A 27,971-nucleotide genomic window follows, 5' to 3' on the forward strand; every position below is an offset into this window, starting at 1 on the left:
AGTACTTTAGACAAACGCTTACACCCCGGAGGTAGGGAAGAGTGCTTATAAACAAACAAATTCTTACCGCCCGGAGATTGGGAAGAGTACTTAAAGCCCTGAAGAATTCTGAGAGTGTCTAAGCACTGGTTATGAAACATTACAGATTTGCTACTGTAGGAATATGGTAAAAAAGAGAATAACGTTCTCACATATACAGTATATATATATATATGTACATACTCAGCCTTCAGCTGTGTGATCTCTTCATCTAGAGCATGGTGTTGACGCTTTAAATCTGGGACTGCATTTTCCATAGGACATTCAGATGCACCGGCTGCTGGGCTGTTATTCAGCACTGAGTACACCTAGCGATATCACAAAACAGAGAGGGATAACACATGATCTGAAGAATGACAACAAGAATGATCACAAGTGCAGCGCGTCAGATATCTTGCATATTAAAAGTTGAAGGTAAAATGTTTTCCCTTGCACGTTTACCTGACGTGCACAAAAAGCCTAAATTACAATAGCACAACTGCAATAACATTACCTAACACCTTTAATCGCGTGCAAACCCGATCGCATTTTCTCATGTGCGCTAACCTGACAAGAAATATTAATATTTCACATTACAATGTTTGTCACATTGCAGAATATGTTCTATTTATTCATAAATACATATTTCTACATATATCTGATGGTATTTTGGTACAATATCTATCTATCTATCTATCTATCTATCTATATATATATATATATGATTATTTATAGGTATAGATAAATACAGAATTATATATATATATATATATATATATATAGGAATATATATTTATAAATACATAGAACATATTTCCTTATGTGAAGAACATTGGAATGTGAAATATTTACAGTAAATACATAGTATAACACTATTGTGATATACCTTTAAGGTATATCCCGCCTACCTTTCCTCCACCCTATATCAGGCACACCTGAACCATCATTCCTTGCCTGAAAATTGTTTTCCCTTTGCAGCTTATTTGACCGCATTCCTATTGCTGTGATTCTACTTTAAAAATTCCTAACTTGCTTTGATTTCTTTCTCTCTATAAACAGGAGTAGTAAGCTAGAATCTTTTGTTGTACTTTTTACTTACAAAGTATTTACTCATTCTTCCGGAATTCTAATTTAACAAACAAACTGAATCAAGGAGCACCGGATCTACTTGCAGCGTCTGGAAGCCGCACTCTCACTGAAGCTGTATACCGGTCACAGAGGTAAAACCGCTCTCTTCACACTGAAGGTAATATTTAATCCAATTACAACGGATTGTTCTTAAGTTGTCACTTTCTGAAAACCATCCACATTACCTTGCTGAATCTTCCGGTTATTACCATAGTCTGTCTGTGATGTATATATTTTATGAATGAGTGTGCGAGTGCGTGAAGCCATATCTGAACAGTGCTACAACAGGAATCAATTACTGACGCTTTCCAAGTGTATCAAATTACATTTTTCTTTTATCATTTATTCAGAACTGTTTGCTTTATGTTCCTTACTTATATTGCAACAAATGTTTCTACATAAATATTCCTTGCCTCTATTTGGCATCTACGAAGTTTTCTACCAGTAAAAGTCTCACCAATGATCTAACAGGTAGTTCAAATCATACTGCCTGTTTTATTCATTAAAAGAGCAACAAACCCTTAATTCAAAAACACTGCAAAAGTTCCTGCATAAATCAGGACATCACATAATTTTCAGGCCACAGTGTTCTAAGGGTTTGTTACTGGTAAACAAAACTTTAATATCATGGATGCAAATGAAATTAAAACTGAGTTCTCTAACATACAAAGAAAATTAGATTATCTTGCACAAGGTTTAACAGAAGTACAAGCAGATAATACCGCATTAAAAGCTATTGTTAAAGAATATATGTCTCATAAAAGTACTGAAGTACCTGAACCCCATATTCACTACCCTCAACCTTTCACTGGCAAAAGACATGAATTCAGAGATTTCAAGACTGCTTGTAAACTTCTTTTTACCATGAGACCCCGCACATATTATTCAGACCGCATCAGGGTTTGCACCACTATTTCATTTTTACAAGGAGAGCCTAGGACCTGGGCTAACAGGTTTTATGAAAATAATGACCCAATTTTGGATTCACTACAGGATTTCTTTCACGCTATGTCTAATTTATATGAAGACACAGATACACAAATCACTGCAGAATCTAAGCTACGCGCACTCAAACAGGGTAAACGCACGGTGGAGGAGTACACAACTGAATTTCAAATGTGGGCAACAGACTCACTATGGAACCAAGTTAGCCTTAAAAATCAGTTTAGGCTGGGCCTATCTGAAAACCTTAAGGATGAACTGTCTCGCCAGGAAATGCCTGATACTCTTCCAGGACTTATAAAATTAAGCACATCCATAGATAGAAGACTCAGGGAACGGCGAGCAGAGAGATTTACTTCAGACACAATACCCAGGCGACAGAATACTTACACTACAACATCTGAGAAACATCAAGGTAGTGTAACCCCTATGGAGATAGGCACTATCAAGGGGCCACTAAGTAATGAGGAAAAAATGAGAAGAAGATTAGAAAACTTATGTTTATACTGTGGACAAAAAGAACATAACGTCTCAAGCTGTCCTTCATTACAAAGACAAAAGAAGGGTAAGAAAACAGGTTATCAAAACATATATCATATCTCAGATACAATGCAATTGACTTTACCTCTCTCTTTGCAGTGGGATCAGGAAAATATACACACCAAGGCATTGATTGACTCAGGTGCATCTGGGAACTATATTGATTCTGTATATATTGTAAATAATAAAATTCCTCTGGTTTGCAAGCAGAACCCCGTGTTTGTCAAATCAATTGATGGTACTTTAATAAATAAGGGACCCATTACACACCAAACAATACCTTTGCTCACAATGATAAACAAGGGGCACACAGAATATATTACTTTTGATGTGATCCCCATATCACTACATACTATTATATTAGGATATAGTTGGCTGCACAAACATAATCCTAAAATAGATTGGGAACATTCAAAACTTAAACTAGACTCAACATATTGCATAAACACCTGTTATCCTCATAGCATTCTTTCATCATCTGAGATAGGGATACCAGGGATATATCAGGATTTGGCAGAGGTCTTCAATTTGAAAGAAGCAGAAAATTTACCACCCCACAGAAGCTTCGATTGCCCTATAGATATCATTCCAGGGTCACCAATACCGCATGGGAAGATCTATCCTCTATCACAAGATGAGTTAGTATACTTAAGGTCCTATTTGGATGACAACCTGAGAAAGGGATTTATATCTCACTCCACATCCCCTGCTGCTGCAGGCATGTTTTTGGTAAAAAACAAAGATGGCACTCTAAGGCCTATAATTGACTACAGGGCTTTAAACTCTATAACCATAAAAAACAGGTATCCATTACCACTAATACCAGAGATAATAGAACGGTTAAAAGGAGCACAAATATTTACTAAATTAGATTTAAAAGGGGCATACAACCTTATCAGAATGAAGAAAGGTGACGAATGGAAGACCGCTTTTCGGACTCGATATGGGTTATACCAATACAATGTAATGCCTTTTGGATTGAGCAATGCTCCAGCCACTTTCCAACACTTTATTAATGAAATCTTCCGAGATTTAATGGATATTTGTGTCATAGTGTATTTAGATGACATTCTGATTTATTCCAAAACAGAAGAAGAACACGAAAGACATGTACGTTGGGTCTTAATGCGATTGAAGGAACACAAGTTATATGCCAAACATGAAAAGTGTTTATTTCATGTTAACAAAATTAAATTCCTGGGATACATAATAACTCCTAATAGGATCCAAATGGATCCAGATAAAGTTTCATCTGTATTAGAATGGCCTACACCAAAATCAGTTCGTGCACTACAACGTTTTATTGGCTTTGCCAATTACTATCGAAAGTTTATAAAAAACTTTTCTGATATAGTAAAGCCCTTAACTCAGTTGACTAGTAAGAAACAAAGATATAAATGGACCGAACAGGCCCAATCAGCTTTTGACTACTTAAAAGGGCAATTTTCCAAAGCCCCCATCTTACACATGCCAGATCCTGAGCTGCAATATGTATTAGAGGTAGATGCATCAAGTTCAGGTATAGGAGCAGTTCTATCTCAACAAGTAGATAACAAATCAGAATTATTTCCTGTAGCTTATTATTCAAGAAGATTCACACCAGCAGAAAATAATTATAGTATAGGAGATAAAGAACTCCTTGCTATCAAAGTATCCCTCGAACAATGGAGACACTTACTGGAAGGTACACAAAAACCATTCAAAATCTTCACAGATCATAAAAATCTGGAATATTTGAAGAAAAGTAAAACTCTATCTTTCAGACAAGTAAGATGGTCTCTATTCTTAGATAGGTTCAATTTCTTGATCACTTACCGACCAGGAAGTCTGAATACCAAGGCTGATGCGTTATCCAGAGTACAGGAAATGACACCTCAAGAGACCATGACTCCAATAGTACCAATCGAAAAATTTATTGGAGCCCTAACACCTCTAGAGGAGGAGATTAAAAGGGCACAAGAAAAAGAAACCATTACACCTAAAACCTGTCACAAAAACTTAAATACTGGTTTGATAAATCATAAAAATCAATTGTACATACCCAGTTCATTAAGGAAACAAATATTGAAACACACTCATGATGAACCTTTATCCGGTCATACCGGAATACAAAAAACCATTGAAAAAACAAGAAGAAACTTTTGGTGGCCCCACATGAATCAAACCATTCAAGATTATGTCAATTCCTGTGACATTTGTGCTAGAAATAAAATAGATCATAAAGGGCCTATCGGATTGTTGACCCCATTGCCAGTTCCGGATAAACCCTGGTCCATGATCTCGATGGACTTTATTGTAGAGCTACCAAAATCAAGGAACTTTAACACTATATTAGTTGTAATAGATCATCTAACAAAGTTGGGACATTTTATACCTCTAAAAAGGTTACCTTCCGCTTTTATTACAGCTAATGTTTTTCTTAATCACATAGTAAAACTTCATGGACTACCCACTGATATTATAACAGATAGAGGTACACAATTCACCTCATCCTTTTGGAGATCATTATGCAAATTATTAAAAATTACACCAAGATACTCAACAGCTTTCCATCCTCAAACCAATGGGATGACTGAGAAACTAAACCAAACATTAGAACAATATCTTCGTTGTTACATTTCCCATTTGCAAGATGATTGGATAGATTATTTATCAATGGCGGAATTCTCTTACAACAATTCAGTATCATCTTCAACAAAAATGACACCGTTCTATGCTACCTATGGCTATCATCCAACAACTTTGAATTTATCTAAAACTGATGTAAATTCTCCAGCCGCTAAGGACTATTCTTTACAACTAGAAGCAAGACTAGCCCTAGTCAAAAAACATTTATCTGATGCAAAGAATTACCAGAAAGCTTATTATGATAAACGTCACAGACCCAGTCCAGTCTATAAAGTGGGTGACAAAGTATTACTATCTGTAAAGAATCTAAAACTCCATGTACCCTCTAAGAAATTGGCAAATCAATACATTGGACCTTTTGTAATCAATAAAATTTTGAACCCTATGACAGTATGTTTAACTCTTCCTGCAGCTTATAGGATTCATCCCACTATACATGTATCTCTGATTAAACCTTATACTTCTACCATACCATCCAGTCTTCAGACTCCAACTTCGTTACAAATAGATGACCACGATGAATTTGAGGTGGAACATATTCTAGATTCTAGGATCAAGAATCATCACTTAGAGTACTTATTAAAATGGAAAGGTTTTGGTCCTGAGGACAATTCTTGGCATCGTAGTACTGACATTTCTGCTCCCCGTTTAATTAGATCTTTTCATCGCAGATATCCTTTGAAGCCATCCCTCTCGTCAATTGGGGGGACCCTTAGTGGGGGGAGTGTGTGATATACCTTTAAGGTATATCCCGCCTACCTTTCCTCCACCCTATATCAGGCACACCTGAACCATCATTCCTTGCCTGAAAATTGTTTTCCCTTTGCAGCTTATTTGACCGCATTCCTATTGCTGTGATTCTACTTTAAAAATTCCTAACTTGCTTTGATTTCTTTCTCTCTATAAACAGGAGTAGTAAGCTAGAATCTTTTGTTGTACTTTTTACTTACAAAGTATTTACTCATTCTTCCGGAATTCTAATTTAACAAACAAACTGAATCAAGGAGCACCGGATCTACTTGCAGCGTCTGGAAGCCGCACTCTCACTGAAGCTGTATACCGGTCACAGAGGTAAAACCGCTCTCTTCACACTGAAGGTAATATTTAATCCAATTACAACGGATTGTTCTTAAGTTGTCACTTTCTGAAAACCATCCACATTACCTTGCTGAATCTTCCGGTTATTACCATAGTCTGTCTGTGATGTATATATTTTATGAATGAGTGTGCGAGTGCGTGAAGCCATATCTGAACAGTGCTACAACAGGAATCAATTACTGACGCTTTCCAAGTGTATCAAATTACATTTTTCTTTTATCATTTATTCAGAACTGTTTGCTTTATGTTCCTTACTTATATTGCAACAAATGTTTCTACATAAATATTCCTTGCCTCTATTTGGCATCTACGAAGTTTTCTACCAGTAAAAGTCTCACCAATGATCTAACAGGTAGTTCAAATCATACTGCCTGTTTTATTCATTAAAAGAGCAACAAACCCTTAATTCAAAAACACTGCAAAAGTTCCTGCATAAATCAGGACATCACAACTATATTAAATATGAATACTGCATAAATATGATTAATGTTTCCAGCCTACTTGACTGCAAAGGTCTCCAATGCACTATATATATATTAACATTTAAAAAGAAACTGCAAGTAGATTATATCCAGCACCATCTATATCAAGCTATAGTTATCAACAAACTGTGACACACAAGGGAGACCACTCCAGAAACTGCAAGTATTTATAAAATCACTTTAAGTGCATAGGACAAGAAGTAACAGATTCAGGATACATCAGTGATACTAAGCGGGGTACTCCTTATGTTGTACAATTACACACAAATCAAACAGTATATCAGTCAGCTCACAATACAAATCAATTAGACAGAAACATGCAACTCATACTGCATGTAGCTTACACACACAGTGCAAATGAGCAAGTGTTTCACTTAGTTGTTAATGGTTCTGATCATAACAAAAAGTTTGTATCAGTGGGGGCGTGGCTAGGCAGCCGCCATGAAAGGTCGCAATATCTGTTGCTCCTAAAGGGATCTGCTCAATCCGCCGATTAATGCAGTAAATCTGCAAAATATACTATCATCCACCTCATCTTTGACTAGATGGAGGAAAGCAGCGTTGACCTACACTAACTTTGAAGAGTTTATGATCTATAGGATCCAGATCTGGCCCGTTGAGTTCCTAGGCGGCGGCCTTATTACAGGACTTCGACAACCACCCCCCCCCAGTAATCTGGGGTATAGCAGTCAGTAATTGACTGTTCACTATACATAGAAGAGAACCATCTTTTAGGATACCATCTCTACATGTAGGTCTGTTGGGGAAACAGGGTTGTACAAGAACCGATTACCAAGGGGTACAAAACTGGAAAAGAAAATGAAGGCCTTAAACAAATGGGAAAGGGATGTGACGCAGCTCATAAGAGAACATTACTGGAGTTTGGAGGCTGAACTATGCAGACTTTTTATGAGACCGGCATTTACAGGGGCCCTCCCGAGAGCTAATGGTGAGAGAACTGCACCCTCCAGGTTAATGAAAGAGAAAATCACCAGCTCCTGTAGCAAACAACTCCCAGCCGCAGGGTTTGGCAATTATGGAAACTCAACTTTACAGTGGGCGGCTTATTAGATCCGCAAACAAGATGCAGATGATGGCAATACATACACTTGCAGAGGAGAACATATCCCCAAGTACTGTTTGAGCGATAAAAAAGAAGGATGCTGAGAATCAGTCAGACTCGCTTTAGACCCACACTGATGGATAAACTTAATCTGCTTTCCCCTAACTGTCCGCCCGCGGCTGGGATCAGAGCCGGAGGTGAAACGTGCAGCAACTCCCCGATTGTCCAAGAAACACAGGGCTACGCAGTAGCGAAATGCTCACAAGAAGTAAATACACGGAATGTGGGCCCCCCGTGCTCAATGCTCTACATCATGGCGAGCCCTCCACAGGATCCTGAGAAACAGAGAGAGACCCCCTTGAAGCATACCTTGATCGACAGATCCAGCCTGCTAGCTTCAACCCATCAGCCCACAATGGCGACAGAGGCTAGAGAGGATGTTATGAAACAGAACCGGGCTCAATTTCAATTTAAAGAAAAAAGAAAGAATCAGCGCTTATTTCTACCAGCCAAGTACAAAGATGGTCCCTCTCACAAGGACCAAAGGGTAGTAGAGAATGAAGAGAAAAGAGAAGTACTGGCGCTGACAGCTAAGGTATGTGATCTCAAAGTTAAATGAGTAATTCTCAATAGGTATGGGGGATTAAATACACCCAGATATAGGATTGAGGATTGTGTAGTGTAATATGTAAGTTATTACTAAAGGTATAAATATAAATTATAAGTGGAGTATATCCACAAGTGAAATCAAAGTTAATAAATCAAGACAGAGTGTTAACGATTTAAAAGATACACATTTATTTAATACAATATGATAAAAGTAGGATAAGAATGCACACGTAGTGTCTGGTGTGATGGTTGACAGATATAAATACCTAGCTCTATGGATGAGCTCGAACAAGCAAATTACAATAGGTAAGTATTTGGAAATATCTTAAACACTGGTAGCACGCTAATCCTAGATAAAAAAACACAGTACAATAATAGTAATATTGCTCTAGCTAGAGCTGAAAGTACCTAAATGTAATTATGTACATAAGTGAATATAAAATGAAAAAAATGACAGACTGTTATAAAGCAGATACCAAGAAATGCTAGCTGACTGGACGTCCAGTTAAAAATAGTACATATAATATAAAACACAGAAAAAATAGCTGCCAATGGGAACAAAGGTGCTTGCTGCCCAATAAAACTACGGTCTATATATACAGACAGTGGCTAGAAAAAATGACGAAATGACCGGTCACATATATAGTGGAAGATATCAAGCAGGATTGCTGTATGAAATGTGAACAGTTCACTCTCATATGTAGTTGATCTTGCTCTGGTGAGTAGTGGATCAAGCTCACATATGAGAGGGGTACCTGAAAGTTGCCGGCTCAATATCCGTTTGTGCGAATGGCTACCAGGAGCCGTGCAAATAATGATAGAGTGAAGTGGGAAATCCCCTTGTCAGAGCTTGAATCCTTTGGGTCTTTACTCTCCTCTCGCGGACCGCTTGCTTTACCACTGTCCTCTAGGCTGACAGGTACGGTGCAGGTGCGGCTGTATCAAATCCTCTTGGCTGTGTTAGTGACGTCTCCGCTTACGTTTTAGAAGTTTTTGCGTGCGGTCGTCATCAGCTGGGCTCGAGTTGGAATATGTCCAAATAGATCCGCTCAAATTGCAGAGTTCATCAAGCGTCTTTAATTCACTCTAAATCTACAATTTCAATTTAAATCTACAAGGTATGATTACCACAGCCTGTTACCTACTAGCCGACCACCCATCATTGTGACCGGAATTGGAGGGGGGAAAGGCAGAGAGCTCTCAACTATCCTGGATATCCTGGGCAACATTAAAGCTGGTCGCTCACAAGCGACGGGTATGGGGTGCATGTGCTACTTGTGCTCAGGACTCTACAATAAACTGAGCCCTTTCCTGGTCACCCGACATGGAGTGGGCTAAGGGGGCCTGAAGTTCTGAAGCCCTGCATATGAGATTCACTAGAGACTGCTGAGGAGTCCCTCTAACGCTATTGCAGGACATCATTAGACTGGCTCTCGGTGCATGGTATAATGAGTCTCTTTTATTTCACAGGGACATTTCCGGTAATATAAGTTCTGCAATAGATACATAAGTTACAGTATTCATGAAGACTTTTTGTTTGAACCCTTACTATTTGTTGTCGTGCAGCTTTACCTGACTCCCTGCAAATCTTTATGTTTTGTTCCTGGGCGACTTCTATACCAGTCGTTCTAGTGGTGGGCAGGATCTAATGATAACTCAGTGGATAGTCATATGTGAATAGCTCGGTTCATTGTTTAATCTTAAGTTAAAACTTGTTATGGGCAGCAGATATTTTATGTTACAACTATCCACTTTGTTATGTTTTTAAACAGTAACCCTAATGGCTGGTAGGAAAACTCAGAGTATCTGCCTACTTTGTTTGCAGATAAATGTGAAATGCCTCTATGGTTGGAGGGAGTTTACAGGCAGTCAGAGGTAGTACTGATAATTTGCAATAGGCACATTTTAGTTTATGCCTTGGCCTCATTTAGCCTAGGTTATGTTAGATGTGGGAGGTAGACTTCCTGAGTTATAATAATCCACGCTGTTATAGTTGTATATAGTGATTCCAATGACTGTTTGTATAACTCAATACTTCTACTTATATTGTTAGTGGGTTAATGTGTTACCATATGCCCATATTGCAAGCTACTTACTACATCCCTTTAACTGAAATACCTCTTTTGTTGGAGCAAGCTTTTACACAGTCAGGGGTTAAATAGTGTACACATAATAGTCATAGTTTAGTTAACACTTTAACTCCACTTAGCCTAAGTTAAACTTGTTATAGGTGTTAGACATCTTACACTACAACAACCCTCTTTACTAAGTTTACAGTAATTTTAATGGATGCTTGAAACATTCAGAATATATAGCTATGTGTTCTGTAGTCAAATGGACTAACCTATGATCGCAACACAGGCTGCTTAATTCATTCCTTAACCAAAATACCTCTTCTGTGTGATTTAGTTCGGGCACAGTCAGATGCTGTACTTTCAATCCACAATAGTCATAGTTTAGTTAATGTTAACCCCATTTCGTTAGTTGCAAATCCCTGTAGCCCTGAATGAACAGTTTCATCTGGTTACTTTTAAAGTCCTTTAAAGATGGTTCCTTTCCTTTTATGTCTACTAACTCTAGAAAATGGGTCCACAAGTGGCCCCTTTACTCTTGGTCCCCTACACTTCCCCTTTTACTCTCACTCAGCAATCAGAGGCCCATGAGTGGCTGGTTCACTTCAGTATGGGGAAACTACTAAACCAGTTATAATATTTTATGTTATTTGTTTATCAAAAAAGAAAATAGAGGTTTTTATTTTGAGACTCAAGAATAGTCTCTTTGTGTGCATGATAACTCTCTCTAGCTCCATACTCAATTGAAGGGTCCAAAAGCGGCCTCATGTGCCACATAGAGAGTTCCTAGTACAACAAGCAAGCTGTATGTTACAACTTATTCAATTGTCAAGTGAAATGACCCTGTATGTCAGGTTTAATGTGTATTCACAACATGTTTGGAAAAAAGTTCAATGTATAATTTATATTGATATGCTTGGATTGTATGTCTTGTTTTATACCTCAATAAAAATAATTAAAAAAAGTTTGTATCAGTGTCATAGTTTATCAAACCACCACAATTGTTATCCCATGTAGTGGTAAATTTGGTTAACAGATGAACAACAAGGAAATGCTTTGGCATATAGAGCCTCCCAGAGTAATGCACATACAGAGGATTTGTCACAGTTCTGTTATAGCTCACCGGATCAACACAACGATCCTCCCAGAGGTTCCTCCTGCATATAGTCACCGGACCTACATATAAAGGTTAATGTCCCAGGTTGTTATGCCTCAAACACAAATGATCCTCCTAGAGCTAGTCGGCTCACGTAGAGGGTAGTGTTTTTACCTCGAACACCTTCCCGTCAACCCAGAAAGTTGATCACTGCTCACCGGATCATTTTTGCTCCGTTGTGTAGTATTGTGAGGCTCAATTACGAGCTATAGTGGGGAAATTCATACTCCGCTGTGTAACATTGTATCACTTTGCCGTCATCTGGTTAATACACGCCACACTCCTGTTTGGGGCGTGGCTAACTTTACTACACGCGTTTCACTGTGGCAATTAATTGGGCTTTCTAAAGCGTTGTAACTGTGACAGGCAAACTTCCTGCCTTTTATTGAGAGTCATCAATACACGGTGAAATAGGTTTTCACTTCTCATCCATGCATTTCCCTCTTAGGGGCCTATTTATCAATGTACGACGGAGATGATACGCTGTAACATATCATGTCCACCAGACATCGCTGAATGCCGACAGCATACGCTGTCAGCATTTAACATTGCACAAGCAGTTCTGGTGAACTGCTTGTGCAATGCTGCCCCCTGCAGATTTGCGGCCAATCAGGGGTGTCAACCAATTCAATCGTATTCGATCGGCCTGACTGATGTCCGCAGACTCAGAGGCAGCAGACGAGTTAAGGAGCAGCGGTCTTAAGACCGCTGCTTCTTAACTTCTATTTCCGGCAGAAGGCTCACGTGGAAACAGGGGCCTCAGGGGCCATTCGGCCCTTGATAAATCAGCCCCTTAGTATGGATTCATAAAAGTGCCGCGCCAACATTTTATTTAACAATTAAACACACATTATCCTTCCCTATATATGTGACTCAGTCCATTCGTTAAGTTCAATAGTTCATCACTAAAATTCATAAACACATTGTGCAAGACACTTAACTATTTACAATATACATGTGAAAGAATGGATGGGAGTCTGACAATGTGAAAAATCTATTACAGATCTATACATTTTTGTTTAGTATTACACCTAAGTGGGCTCCACAGAGTATTTCCACCAGACATGAAACAAATGTATATTTGGTAGTTAACCCAGTTTTTCAACACTTGTAGACATTGTAACCTTAGTTAATCCATTAAGAATGGAGCATAATTCATTTCTTCATTAAGCCCTAGTGGTTGTAATAAATTCATATTATAAATCCACTTACATTTAGCTTTAAGCTCTGGGAGGATCGTCGTTTTGATCCGGTGAGCTATAACATAACTGTGACAAATCCTCTGTATGTGCATTACTCTGGGAGGCTCTATATGCCAAAGCATTTCCTTGTTGTTCATCCGTTAACCAAATTTACCCCTACATGGGATAACAATTGTGGTGGTTTGATAAACGATGACACTGATACAAACTCTTTGTTGTTATTATTATCGGTTATTTGTAGAGCGCCAACAGATTCCGCAGCGCTATAAACAAAGGCGGAGTACAAAAAACAATTACAGGGATCAAATGGGTAGAGGGCCCTGCCAAGAGTGGCACTGTTGTAGTCAGCTCTTAAGAAGGTGATCTACAAACAGCTGGACTCTTAGGCTTACATGCTAAGGGGGTTTAGGGGATAGCAATGGAGGAGAGGAACTGGTTAGCGTAGGTTGTATGCATCCCTGAACAGTAGAGTCTTTAGGGAGCGCTTGAAGCTTTGTTATGATCAGAACCATTAACAAATAAGTGAAACACTTGCTCATTTGCACTGTGTGTGTAAGCTACATGCAGTATGAGTTGCATGTTTCTGTCTAATTGATTTGTATTGTGAGCTGACTGCTATACTATTTGATTTGTGTGTAATTGTACAACATAAGGAGTACCCCGCTTAGTATCACTGATGTATCCTGAATCTGTGTTACTTCGTGTCCTATGCACTTAAAGTGATTTTATAAATACTTGCAGTTTCTGGAGTGGTCTCCCCTTGTGTGTCACAGTTTGTTGATTACTATAGCTTGATATAGATGGTGCTGGATATAATCTACTTGCAGTTTCTTTTTAATTGTTAATACATTGTTCTAGAGTACCGTGCACTAGGTTAATCCCAAATATATTTTTTAAGGGATGAATCTATAACCTATTGGCACTGTATTAACCCTAGGAGCTGGCGTTTTTTTATTTATTATATATATATATATTTATATATATATTTATATGTGTGTACATATGTATTTATGTGTTTTACTGAATATGTACTGTACATATTTCACATTCAGTGTTCTTCATTTATAGGAAAATGTCCTTTTTTATTCTTAAATACATACAGTATTTCTATATATTTGTGTGTATATACTTATACCTATAGATATATAGGTATACATATGTATTTACATGAACAGTATCAGATAAATATAGAAATATATATTTAATAATAAAAAGCACATTATTTTCTATGTAAAGAACATAGGAATGTAAAATATGTGTCTTGCACATTGCTTTTCTCAATTTAGATCTTAAAGTGATGGCAAATCCAAGCTTTTAAAAAAATGGTAGGATTTACTATCACTAAAAATAAACTGTAGTTTCAGTCATTAATTTAAACTCGCCCTTTCTGTGAAGCGGCAGCTCGCTAAAGTCAGCGCCACCGACCGCCCCCGTTACAGCGCTCTTTTCTCAATAAGGTGATGTTTCCACCTCTAAACCAATAGCCGTGCTAGTTATGCGACAGTGTTCTGTTTGCTAGCAGGTGGAAACGTTAACTCATTGAGAGAAGAGCGCTGTGCCATGGGCGGCCGGAGGCGCTGACTCTAGCGAGGTGCCGCGGCACAGACAGGGTGAGTTAAGCACCTTTTTTTTTTTAATAAGTGACTAATAAAAGTTTATTAATTTTTTATATATACTGTATATATATATATATATATATTTTAATAGTTTATATGTAAAATTTTAATAACGCACCTTAAAGGGATAGAAAACCCCAAAAAATGATTTTGTGATTCAGACAGAACAAACAAGTTTACTAAAAATTCCAATTTACTTCTATAATCAAATTTGCTTCATTCCCATTTTATTCTGTGCTGAAGAGAAATCGTGCTGCCATATAGTGCTCTTGCAAATCGATGACATTCTTGCAAAATTGCTGCCATATAGTGATCTAAACACGTGTATGCTCCTAAGCTTATGTCCCTGCTTTTAAACAAAAGATACCAAGAGAATGAAGAAAAATTGAATATAGGAGTAAATTAGAAAGTTGTTTTTTTTTAAAACCCTGCTCTATCTGAATCAGGGGGGGAAAATGAGTTTCATACTCCTTTAAGAATACTAAGTTTAAATGTGCGCTAACCCGACCGCGTTAAGATCTAAATGAAGGAAACCTGATGCACAAAACGTATATTTTACATTCCTATGTTCTTCACAAAATAATGTAGTTTTTATTATGAAATAGATATTTCTATATACATCTGATACTGTTCATGTAAAATACATATCTGTACCTAATAGAAGTATAGGTATATACACACATATATAGAAATATGTATTTAAGACTAAAACTAAGATTATCCTGTAAGTGAAGAGCATTGGAATGTTAAATATGTACAGTAGATATACAGTTAAACACATAAATACACTTATATAGACATATATACATCTTTAGACATGTGTACGTATGTATCTCTATGTTAAAGGGACATGCCACCCACATTTTTACTTTTATGATTTAGAAAGATAATGCAATGTTAAACACATTTCTAATTTACTTATATTATCTAATTTGTTTTATTCTCTTGATATTCTTTGATGAAAAGCATATCTAGATATGCTCATAGCTGATGATTGGTTGCTGCACATAGAAGCATCATGTGATTGGCTCACCATGTACATTGCTTTTTATTCAAATAAGGATATTTAAAAAATGAACCAAAATAAATTATGGAAGTAAATTGTAATTTTGTTTACATTTCTATTCTCTATCTGAATCATGAAAGAAAGATTTTGGGTTTAGTGGCCCTTTAAGATCTTTTGCCTGATATTTTTCTAACATCCGAGACTTCATATCTTTGAGCCTTTATAACTTTTTCATGCAATTTTTAAATCATTTTTATCAGAAAGTGTAATTATGAGTGTGACTATACTTTTAAATGTATTTTTGATGTTTTTTTTGTGACACTTTTTATTCTAACATAACAGTTTACGAGAGATCTGAGGTTGCACTAACCCAATGCACATTAAATTAAATTGTGCTCAAGCGAAACGTGTTTACTTTTAACTTATAATATGAGCGCTACACCCAGGATAAAGGCAACATGGCTCGTGCACAACAGCAGACCGATCGTACTCTGGCCCAATATCAGCGCTACACAAAATACATATCACAGTGACAGGCACTACTTAAGCTAGGTGAGTTAGGATATTCTATAAGGTAGGTGAGTGAGGCTGTGTAAGATGGGTGAGGATGTATAAGATAAGTGAGGGAGGCTGTGTAAGATGAGTGAGGCAGTGTAAGGTGAGTGCGTCTGTGTAAAGTGAGTGAGGATGTGTTAGGTAAGTGAGTGCGTCTGTATAAGGTACTACTAGAAACACTTACCGGAGATTTAAATCGAGTGTTACATCTGTTCCGAGCTCCCAGTGGTGTTCTGCAAACAAATTAAACATGCGTATTATTTATGTAAAATTCCACTAGACAAGTAAAACATTTGGATTTGTGTATATATGTATGTGTATATGAATATATGTGTGTGTGTGTATATATATATATATATATATATATATATATATATATATATATAATACTCAGAGAGGATCCCACACTCACTATTAACATGCAACCTCCGGGGTGCACTTTAAATGTATAATATAGAAAATAAAGCAAGAAAGGCACTCTCCGTGTTCATCACCAAAACTTTTACTTAGGTGAACGTTTTCGGTGTTGCCACCGTCAGGACGGTGGCAACACCGAAACGTTCACCTAAGTAAAAGTTTTGGTGATGAACACGGAGAGTGCCTTTCTTGCTTTATTTTCTCTCTCTCTCTCTATATATATATATAAAAATATGTGTGTATGTATAAGTATATATGTACAGTACTGTGCAAAAGTCTTAGGCCACCAATAGATTTGTTTTTTTTAGCAATGATATATTGACCATATATAATTATTTCTGAGTATCTTTATTAGAATACAGTAAAGGCGGTGAGTACAGCGCCAAAGGCTAAGGGATGAAGTGAAAGCCCTAAAAGTGCTCCCAGGTGTGGTGTATACCTGCTGATATCTCAAGCAGTGGAGGATAATGCTAACCAAGTAGGTTGTAAAAACAGTATATTTAATACAAAGATAAATATAAAATGGTTAATAAAAGTACAAATACAATGAACATGCAAATAAAAAACAATGGTGGATGATTACTACATAAAAATCTTCAATAAAAATTCATGGATCCATGATGTGCTAAGTATAGAAAATAAACCTTGATATATGACAATAATAAAATGAATGGTATGATAGTAATGCAAAGTGATTCTCAACTGGTGCAAACGATGACAAAAAGTATTAAAGTGATAAAAGTAAAAGATGAACAGTTAAGTATGCAAATGGCACTGCAGTGCAAAAAAGAAAAATGTGGTGTACAAAAAAGTGGAAATATGATAAAAAAAAATGGTGAAAAAATGATGAAGAAATGAAGTGACACAATTAGCGTGGAGCAGACCAAAAAATGGAATGATGAAAAAAATCCAATAAAAGTGTGGAAAAAAGTGAAAGACAATGATGTTCAACAAATGTTAATGATGATCAGAAAAGTATATAGTTTGTAATCCAAATGAATAAAAGCAAAAATTAAAATGAGATCCCCTAGGCGAATCCCTAGTCAGCTGTTGATTCAATGTCCTAAAAAACGTTCCTGTAAAAAAAGTCTTGATAAAGGCCTGTGTTACAGGGCCGAAACGCGTTGACCCACTGGTAAGCACCACTTCAAGGATATTACTTCATCGTGGACGTATTACACTATGTTTACATTTTTTTACAGGAACGTTTTTTAGGACATTGAATCAAAAGCTGACCACTACTAGGGATTTGCCTAGGGCATGGGCCAGCAACCTTCGGCTCCCAGATGTTTTGGAACTACATTTCCCATGATGCTGAGACACTCTTTAGGCTATCTGATCTCATCACCAGGATTCAAGGTTTCCTTTTTTATTTTGTTTTTAATTTTTGCTTTTATTCATTTGGATTACAAACTATATACTTTTCTGATCATCATTAACATTTGTTGAACATCATTGTCTTTTTAACTTTTTTCCACATTTTTATTGGATTTTTTTCATCATTCCATTTTTTGGTCTGCTCCACGCTAATTGTGTCACTTCACTTCATTTCTTTATCATTTTTTCACAATTTTTTATATTTCCACTTTTTTGTACACCACATTTTTCTTTTTTGCACTGGTGTCATTTGCATACTTAACTGTTCATCTTTTACTTTTATCACTTTAATACTTTTTGTCATCGTTTGCACCAGTTGAGAATCACTTTGCATTACTATCATACCATTCATTTTATTATTGTCATATATCAAGGTTTATTTTCTATACTTAGCACATCATGGATCCATGAATTTTTATTGAAGATTTTTATGTAGTAATCATCCACCATTGTTTTTTATTTGCATTTTCATTGTATTTGTACTTTTATTACCATTTTATATTTACCTTTGTATTAAATATACTGTTTTACAACCTACTTGGTTAGCATTATCCTCCACTGCTTGAGATATCAGCAGGTATCCACCACACCTGGGAGCACTTTTAGGGCTTTCACTTCATCCCTTAGCCTTTGGCGCTGTACTCACCGCCTTTACTGTCATTTCACTTACTTGGGGTTTGGTTAGGACCCCTTTTGGGTACAGCTTAGGGTTCATCTTAGCGCTTGGTTACACCACCCCTTTATCTTTATTAGAATACAACCAGAAAATAAAGGATATTTGTATGCAGTATAAAAAAAAAGAGAAGAAAACAAAAATCATAAAAAGCAGCTTCGATAGGCTAAAGTAGCAAGTATTTAGTGTGACCTCCCCTTACACTTGAACAATAGCAGGAACCTGGCTCTCGGAAACCTAAATGGAACCCTAATTAATGTCATTGCTAACACCTGTATTTGTCTTACTATTTCATGCCAAAATGACTGTTGTGGAAGAGGTCTATTAAACCAGGTTTGTGCAAGAGATGCTTGAGCATTACATACACGTGTTATGAGTTTAATGCATTGGAAGCTTGCTAATAAGACCAACTATCAATCACATCATTCCATTCAAAATGCCAAAGATCACAGAGGTTGGCAGACATAAAATCATACTTTTGCATCAGCAAGGCCACTCTCAAAGGGAAATCAGCAAACAAACTGGATACTCAAGATGTGGTATTCAAGCTGTTATAAAGAAATTTGAAGAATCAGGAGAGGTCAAGGACAAAAAAGGACTGGAAGGCCAAGAAAACTTTCAAAATCTGAGTTTCCCAGAGTCTCTTCTTTCAGATACCTGAAGAAATCCAGCAAGGACCTAACACAGCATCAGCAAAAGAGAGGGGGTAGAAAGAGAGAGCAAGGGGTGGGACCGCTGTACTGCAAAAAATGGCCCGTGTACACGGGCTTTAGGACTAGTTTGTGTATAAATGAATATGTAAATTAGCAGAAGATAAAGGATGCACTCGCCAGGATTTAGACTGTTACTTTTATTAGTTGTAACGTTTCGGGGTGTTACCCCCTTCGTCAGACATAAAAAATAACAACAATGTGTATATTATATACATCCCTGATCAGTAGCTTCTGTATATTATATACATCCCTGATCAGTAGCTTCTGTATATTATATACATCCCTGATCAGTAGCTTCTGTATATTATATACATCCCTGATCAGTAGCTTCTGTATATTATATACATCCCTGATCAGTAGCTTCTGTATATTATATACATCCCTGATCAGTAGCTTCTGTATATTATATACATCCCCGATCAGTAGCTTCTGTATATTATATACATCCCCGATCAGTAGCTTCTGTATATTATATACATCCCTGATCAGTAGCTTCTATATATTATATACATCCCTGATCAGTAACTTCTGTATATTATATACATCCCTAATCAGTAGCTTCTGTATATTATATACATCCCTGATTAGTAACTTCTGTATATTATATACATCCCTGATCAGTAGCTTCTGTATATTATATACATCCCTGATTAGTAACTTCTGTATATTATATACATCCCTGATCAGTAACTTCTGTATATTATATACATCCCTGATCAGTAACTTCTGTATAATATATACATCCCTGATCAGTAGCTTCTGTATATTATATACATCCCTGATTAGTAACTTCTGTATATTACATACATCCCTGATCAGTAGCTTCTGTATATTATATACATCCCTGATTAGTAACTTCTGTATATTATATACATCCCTGATCAGCAGCTTCTGTACATTATATACATCCCTGATCAGCACCTTCTGTATATTATATACATCCCTGATCAGTAGCTTCTGTATATTATATACATCCCTGATCAGTAGCGTCTGTATATTATATACATCCCTGATCAGTAACTTCTGTATATTACATACATCCCTAATCAGTAGCTTCTATATATTATATACATCCCTGATCAGTAGCTTCTATATATTATATACATCCCTGATCAGTAGCTTCTATATATTATATACATCCCTGATCAGTAGCTTCTATATATTATATACATTCCTGATCAGTAACTTCTGTATATGATATACATCCCTGATCAGTAGCTTCTATATATTATATACATCCCTGATCAGTAGCTTCTGTATATTATATACATCCCTGATCAGTAGCTTCTGTATATTATATACATCCCTGATCAGTAGATTCTGTATATTATATACATCCCTGATTAGTAGCTTCTGTATATTATATACATCCCTGATCAGCAGCTTCTGTATATTATATACATCCCCGATCAGTAGCTTCTGTATATTATATACATCCCTGATCAGTAGCTTCTGTATATTATATACATCCCTGATCAGTAGCTTCTGTATATTATATACATCCCTGATTAGTAACTTCTGTATATTATATACATCCCTGATCAGTAGCTTCTGTATATTATATACATCCCTGATCAGTAGCTTCTGTATATTATATACATCCCTGATCAGTAGCTTCTGTATATTATATACATCCCTAATCAGTAGATTCTGTATATTATATACATCCCTGATCAGTAGCTTCTGTATATTATATACATCCCTGATCAGTAGCTTCTGTATATTATATACATCCCTGATCATTAACTTCTGTATATTATATACATCCCTGATCAGTAGCTTCTGTATATTATATACATCCCTAATCAGTAGCTTCTGTATATTATATACATCCCTAATCAGTAGATTCTGTATATTATATACATCCCTGATCAGTAGCTTCTGTATATTATATACATCCCTGATCAGTAGCTTCTGTATATTATATACATCCCTGATCATTAACTTCTGTATATTATATACATCCCTGATCAGTAGCTTCTGTATATTATATACAAACTTGATCAGTTAAAGGGACAGTAAACCTTAAAAATAATGTTATATAATTCTGCACATAGTGCAGAATTATATAACATTATATTAGCCAAACTTTATAAAACCTAATATACCCTTTTAATTTTTAAAAAAAAACGCTGTTTTACAGACCTGCTCTCTGTACTCTGCTGAGCGGGTCTGTTATATTCACACAGCGCATCGGGCCAGCTGTATAGTGACAGCCCGGCCGCGCCATAAGGTTTTATAAAGTTTTGCTAATATAATGTTATATAATTCTGCCCTATGTGCAGAATTATATAACATTATTTTTAAGGTTTACTGACACTTTAAAGGGACACTGAACCCAATATTTTTCTTTTGTGATTCAGATAGAGCATGCAATTTTAAGCAACTTTCTAATTTACTCCTATTATCAAATTTTCTTCGTTCTCTTGCTATCTTTATTTGAAAAAGAAGGCATCTAAGTTTTTTGGGGTTCAGAACTCTGGGCAGCAATTGTTGTTGAATTTAATGATAGGAGTAAATTAGAAAGTTGCTTAAAATGTCATGCTCTATCCGAATCATGAAAGAAAAAAATTGGTTAGTGTCCCTTTAAGTCTTTAAAGGGACATGAAACCCAAATGTTTTCTTTCATGATTTAGAAAGAACATACAATTTTGAACATCTTTCTAATTTAATTCTATTATCTAATTTGCTTCACTCTCTTGATATCCTTTGCTGAAAAGCATATCTAGGATATGCTCAGTAGCTGTTGATTGGTGGCTGCACATAGATGCCTCGTGTGATTGGCTCACCCATGTGCATTGCTATTTCTTTAACAAAGGATATCTAAAGAAAGAAGCAAATTAGATAATAGAAGTAAATTGGAATGCTGTTCGGTTTATGGGCAAGTCTAGAGAAGACCTGTAGACGGGAATGTGAGGGGGTAACAAAGAAGACGGGAGAGCGAGTATCTGGACACAAGGTTGGAGATATAGGGTGGAGCAGTGTTATTGAGAGCTTTAAAAGAGTCAGGGTTTTATTCGGGAGGTAAAAGGAAGCCAGTAAATGGCAGAGAGGTGCAGCAGATGAGGAGCGACGTGTACGGAAGATGAGCCTGGCAGAGGCATTCATTACGGATTGTAAGGGAGATAGACCAGTGGTTCTCAACCAAAGTGACCTCAAGGCCCAGTAAGTATTAGCTAGACATGTCCAGGGCCCGGTAGTTTTATATATAAATAGATATAGTGAGCAGCAGGGGCAGGCTGATCAGCCAGGCAAATAGGACCTGTGCAGAGGGACCAGCAAGTAGGCATCTCCACGGATCCTGGTGCATTCCTTAAGCTGGAGTTCTCAGTTGCCCTATCAGTAACTAAGCAAAAAAAGTGTGGGTTTAGTGGGGGCCCTGGCGGGGGTCTGTCGCTTTGAGGGCCATGGAGTGTGGGGTCTGGCCCTGGAGGTTGGGTGCCCTTTCTCTGGACCTTAATGTTGGTGGTCCTGGCTCTGGAGGTTGAGGGGCCTGTTGGGGGCAGGGCAGGGAGGCTACCGTGTTCATTTGCATAAAATTGAATACATTTTGGTCAGTGTGAGACAGTTTTCCTGGGGCCTTGATTGGTATCAGTCTGCCCCTGGTGAGCAGTTGGGGAAGAGTGTGCAGTGGGGGCATGACAGGTCGGGGCCCACCAGCAGGGCTATCAGGGCCCGGTACTGGGCCACGGCCCGGCTGTTGAGAAACCAGGAGATAGACGGCCGCTGGGGAGACCAGAGAGGATAGAGTTGCAATAATCAAGGAAAGAAATAATGGGGAAGTGAATTAAAGACTTAGTCGTGTCTTGTGTGAGGAAGTGGCGAATATTGGAGATGTTTTTAAAGTGGAGGCGGCAGGAATTGGCCATCATCCCTTCAATACATTAACCCATGGCTGCCAGAAAGGGAACTTAAAGGGACATAAAACCCAATTTTTTTCTTACATGATTCAGATAGAGCATACAATTTTAAACAACTTTCCAATTTACTGCGGTTATCAAATTTTCTTTGTTTTCTTGTTATCCTTTGTTCAAAAGCTGGGATGTAAGTTCATGAGTGGGCACGTGTCCATAACACTATATGGCAGCAGTTTTGCAACAATGTTATACATTAGCAGGAGCACTAGATGGCAGCACTATTTCCTGTCATGTAGTGCTTCAGGCATGTGCACGTTACCTACCTAGGTATCCCTTCAACAAAGAATAACATGAGAAAGAAACAAAATTTGATAATAGAAGTAAATTGGAAACTTTTAAAAAATTGTATTCTCTATCTAAATAATTAAAGAATTGTTTTGGGTCTATTGTCCCTTTAATGCATTAGTTACCCTCATGGCTTACTACATTATACCCCAAAACGCACCAAAGAAGGGGACTTACTACATTAACCATATGGCTGCCAGAGAAGGGTTAAATACATTAACCCCATGGCTGCCAGAAAAAGGGACAATACATTAACCCTATTGCTACCAGGGAAGGGGGCAATACATTAACCCCACTGCTGCCAGAGAAAGGGACAATACATTAACCCCATGGCTGCCAGAGAAGGGCTACTAACGAGTTACTGTGTGCATTACCACACTGTCTGGCAGAGGGTTACACTGTGACATCACATGACACAACTGAAGGCCGCTATAGCTTCTGGGTATTGTTAACAACCCGGGTCACCTGTGAAGGCCGCTTCTGGGCCTCGGAGTGACAGAGGAGGCCGGGGTGCCCAGTGAGGGATCACCCTGAGACGGTTCCGAGTACCCGGGAGACTCCAGCGCGCCGCTTTCTCTCTTCAGCACAATGTATGACGTCATAGACAGATGATCAGTCATGTGACCATAGAGCTGGTGTCACGTGACGAGCTGTCTACAGCACTTAGGAAATCACTTGGCAGCGCGCCTTCTGCATATAGTATACCGATACTGCGCATGCTCACACCTAGTTATTGATCGTTACTTTACTTATCTTGTCTGTACTAGGCTTCATCATGGTACTGCCCACAACAATTGCCATTATTGTAGTTATCATATAATAAAACATACACACACAGAGGGTAGTTATATAGCATGTAATCAAACGAACACAGAAGGTAGTTATATAGCATGTAATCACACACACAGAGGGTAGTTATATAGTAAGTAATCACACACACAGAGGGTAGTTATATAGTATGTAATCACACATACAGAGGGTAGTTATATAGTATGTAATCACACACACAGAGGGTAGTTAAATAGTATGTAATCACACACACAGAGGGTAGTTATATAGTATGTAATCACACACACAGAGGGTAATTATATAGCATGTAATCACACACACAGAGGGTAGTTATATAGTATGTAATCACACACACAGAGGGTAGTTATATAGTATGTAATCACACATACAGAGGGTAGTTATATAGTATGTAATCACACACACACAGAGGGTAGTTATATAGTATGTAATCACACACACACAGAGGGTAGTTATATAGTATGTAATCACACACACACAGAGGGTAGTTATATAGTATGTAATCACACATACAGAGGGTAGTTATATAGTATGTAATCACACATACAGAGGGTAGTTATATAGTATGTAATCACACACACAGAGGGTAGTTATATAGTATGTAATCACACATACAGAGGGTAGTTATATAGTATGTAATCACACATACAGAGGGTAGTTATATAGTATGTAATCACACATACAGAGGGTAGTTATATAGTATGTAATCACACATACAGAGGGTAGTTATATAGTATGTAATCACACATACAGAGGGTAGTTATATAGTATGTAATCACACACACAGAGGGTAGTTATATAGTATGTAATCACACATACAGAGGGTAGTTATATAGTATGTAATCACACACACAGATGGTAGTTATATAGTATGTAATCACACATACAGAGGGTAGTTATATAGTATGTAATCACACACACAGAGGGTAGTTATATAGTATGTAATCACACACACAGAGGGTAGTTATATAGTATGTAATCACACATACAGAGGGTAGTTATATAGCATGTAATCACACATACAGAGGGTAGTTATATAGTATGTAATCACACATACAGAGGGTAGTTATATAGCATGTAATCACACATACAGAGGGTAGTTATATAGCATGTAATCGCACATACAGAGGGTAGTTAAATAGCATGTAATCACACATACAGAAGGTAGTTATATATCATGTAATCACACACACAGAGGGTAGTTATATAGTAAGTAATCACACACACAGAGGGTAGTTATATAGTATGTAATCACACATACAGAGGGTAGTTATATAGTATGTAATCACACACACATAGGGTAGTTATATAGCATGTAATCACACACACAGAGGGTAGTTATATAGTATGTAATCACACATACAGAGGGTAGTTATATAGTATGTAATTACACACACAGAGGGTAGTTATATAGTATGTAATCACACACACAGAGGGTAGTTATATAGCATGTAATCAAACGAACACAGAAGGTAGTTATATAGCATGTAATCACACACACAGAGGGTAGTTATATAGTAAGTAATCACACACACAGAGGGTAGTTATATAGTATGTAATCACACATACAGAGGGTAGTTATATAGTATGTAATCACACACACATAGGGTAGTTATATAGCATGTAATTACACACACAGAGGGTAGTTATATAGCATGTAATTACACACACAGAGGGTAGTTATATAGCATGTAATCACACATACAGAGGGTAGTTATATAGCATGTAATCACACACACAGAGGGTAATTATATAGCATGTAATCACACACACAGAGGGTAGTTAAGTATGTAATCACACACACAGAGGGTAGTTAAATAGTATGTAATCACACACACAGAGGGTAGTTATATAGCATGTAATTACACACACAGAGGGTAGTTATATAGTATGTAATCACACACACAGAGGGTAGTTATATAGTATGTAATCACACACATACAGAGGGTAGTTATATAGTATGTAATCACACACATACAGAGGGTAGTTATATAGTATGTAATCACACACACAGAGGGTAGTTATATAGTATGTAATCACACACATACAGAGGGTAGTTATATAGTATGTAATCACACATACAGAGGGTAGTTATATAGCATGTAATCACACACACAGAGGGTAGTTATATAGTATGTAATCACACACATACAGAGGGTAGTTATATAGTATGTAATCACACATACAGAGGGTAGTTATATAGCATGTAATCACACACACAGAGGGTAGTTATATATCATGTAATCACACACACAGAGGGTAATTATATAGCATGTAATCACACACACAGAGGGTAGTTATATATCATGTAATCACACACACAGAGGGTAGTTATATAGTATGTAATCACACATACAGAGGGTAGTTATATAGTATGTAATCACACACACAGAGGGTAGTTATATAGCATGTAATCGCACACACAGAGGGTAGTTATATAGTATGTAATCACACATACAGAGGGTAGTTATATAGCATGTAATCACACACACAGAGGGTAGTTATATAGCATGTAATTACACACACAGAGGGTAGCAAACACAGAGGGTAGTTATATAGCATGTAATCACACATACAGAGGGTAGTTATATAGTATGTAATCACACATACAGAGGGTAGTTATATAGCATGTAATCAAACGAACACAGAAGGTAGTTATATAGCATGTAATCACACACACAGAGGGTAATTATATAGCATGTAATCACACACACAGAGGGTAGTTATATAGCATGTAATCACACACACAGAGGGTAGTTATATAGCATGTAATCACACATACAGAGGGTAGTTATATAGTATGTAATCACACATACAGAGGGTAGTTATATAGCATGTAATCACACACACAGAGGGTAGTTATATAGCATGTAATCACACATACAGAGGGTAATTATATAGCATGTAATCACACACACAGAGGGTAGTTATATAGTATGTAATCACACATACAGAGGGTAGTTATATAGTATGTAATCACACACACAGAAGGTAGTTATATAGTATGTAATCACACACACAGAGGGTAGTTATATAGCATGTAATCACACACACAGAAGGTAATTATATAGCATGTAATCACACACACAGAGGGTAGTTATATAGCATGTAATCACACACACAGAGGGTAGTTATATAGCATGTAATCACACATACAGAGGGTAGTTATATAGTATGTAATCACACATACAGAGGGTAGTTATATAGCATGTAATCACACCAGTGTTAATTTTGACTGCAAATTTCAATTTAGTCTTAGTTTTAGTCTTTTGACTAAAATGCCATTTTAGTTTTAGTCGTATTTTAGTCATCTGAATTGTTTTAGTTTTAGTCTAGTTTTAGTCGACTGAATTTTCAGTAGATTTTAGTCGACTAAATCCCAGTAGATTTTAGTCAACTAAAATCTAAGGGGTTTAGTTAAAGTGTAATGCGTTATTTAAGCATTTCTCTATCATTTGCAAACTGATTACATACTCCAGGAGTAAACATAATACCTGTTAATATTTATGGTATTAAGGTTTAAACATGCAATATAGACACAGATTTAGCCGTTGTGATATGTAACATCTTTATTAAACTTACAATTAAATAAAACCAAGTTTCATAAAAAAACAGAAGTGCAACTTTAAAATATAAAAAAAACCCTGTAAACTGTATTGGCTGTATT

The 27,971-nt window shown here is 36.9% G+C and overlaps 1 protein-coding gene across 1 annotated transcript in view; it reads right to left on the minus strand.

Annotated features, from left to right (window-relative positions):
* SWI5 (SWI5 homologous recombination repair protein) overlaps nucleotides 1–24,106 on the minus strand; it is a 91,200-nt gene extending 67,094 nt beyond the window's left edge. The window contains exons 1-3 of the mRNA XM_053695369.1: nucleotides 23,963–24,106; nucleotides 16,300–16,348; nucleotides 223–347 (exon numbers count right to left, since the gene is read on the minus strand). Coding sequence (XP_053551344.1) covers nucleotides 223–347; nucleotides 16,300–16,348; nucleotides 23,963–24,099 — 311 coding nt within the window. The 5' untranslated portion in view covers nucleotides 24,100–24,106. The remainder of the gene's footprint in view (nucleotides 1–222; nucleotides 348–16,299; nucleotides 16,349–23,962) is intronic.
* Nucleotides 24,107–27,971: the final 3,865 nt, after the last annotated feature.

The sequence above is a fragment of the Bombina bombina genome, chromosome 12, assembly GCF_027579735.1.
Source record: "Bombina bombina isolate aBomBom1 chromosome 12, aBomBom1.pri, whole genome shotgun sequence".
In the NCBI taxonomy this organism is placed as follows: Eukaryota; Metazoa; Chordata; class Amphibia; order Anura; family Bombinatoridae; genus Bombina; species Bombina bombina.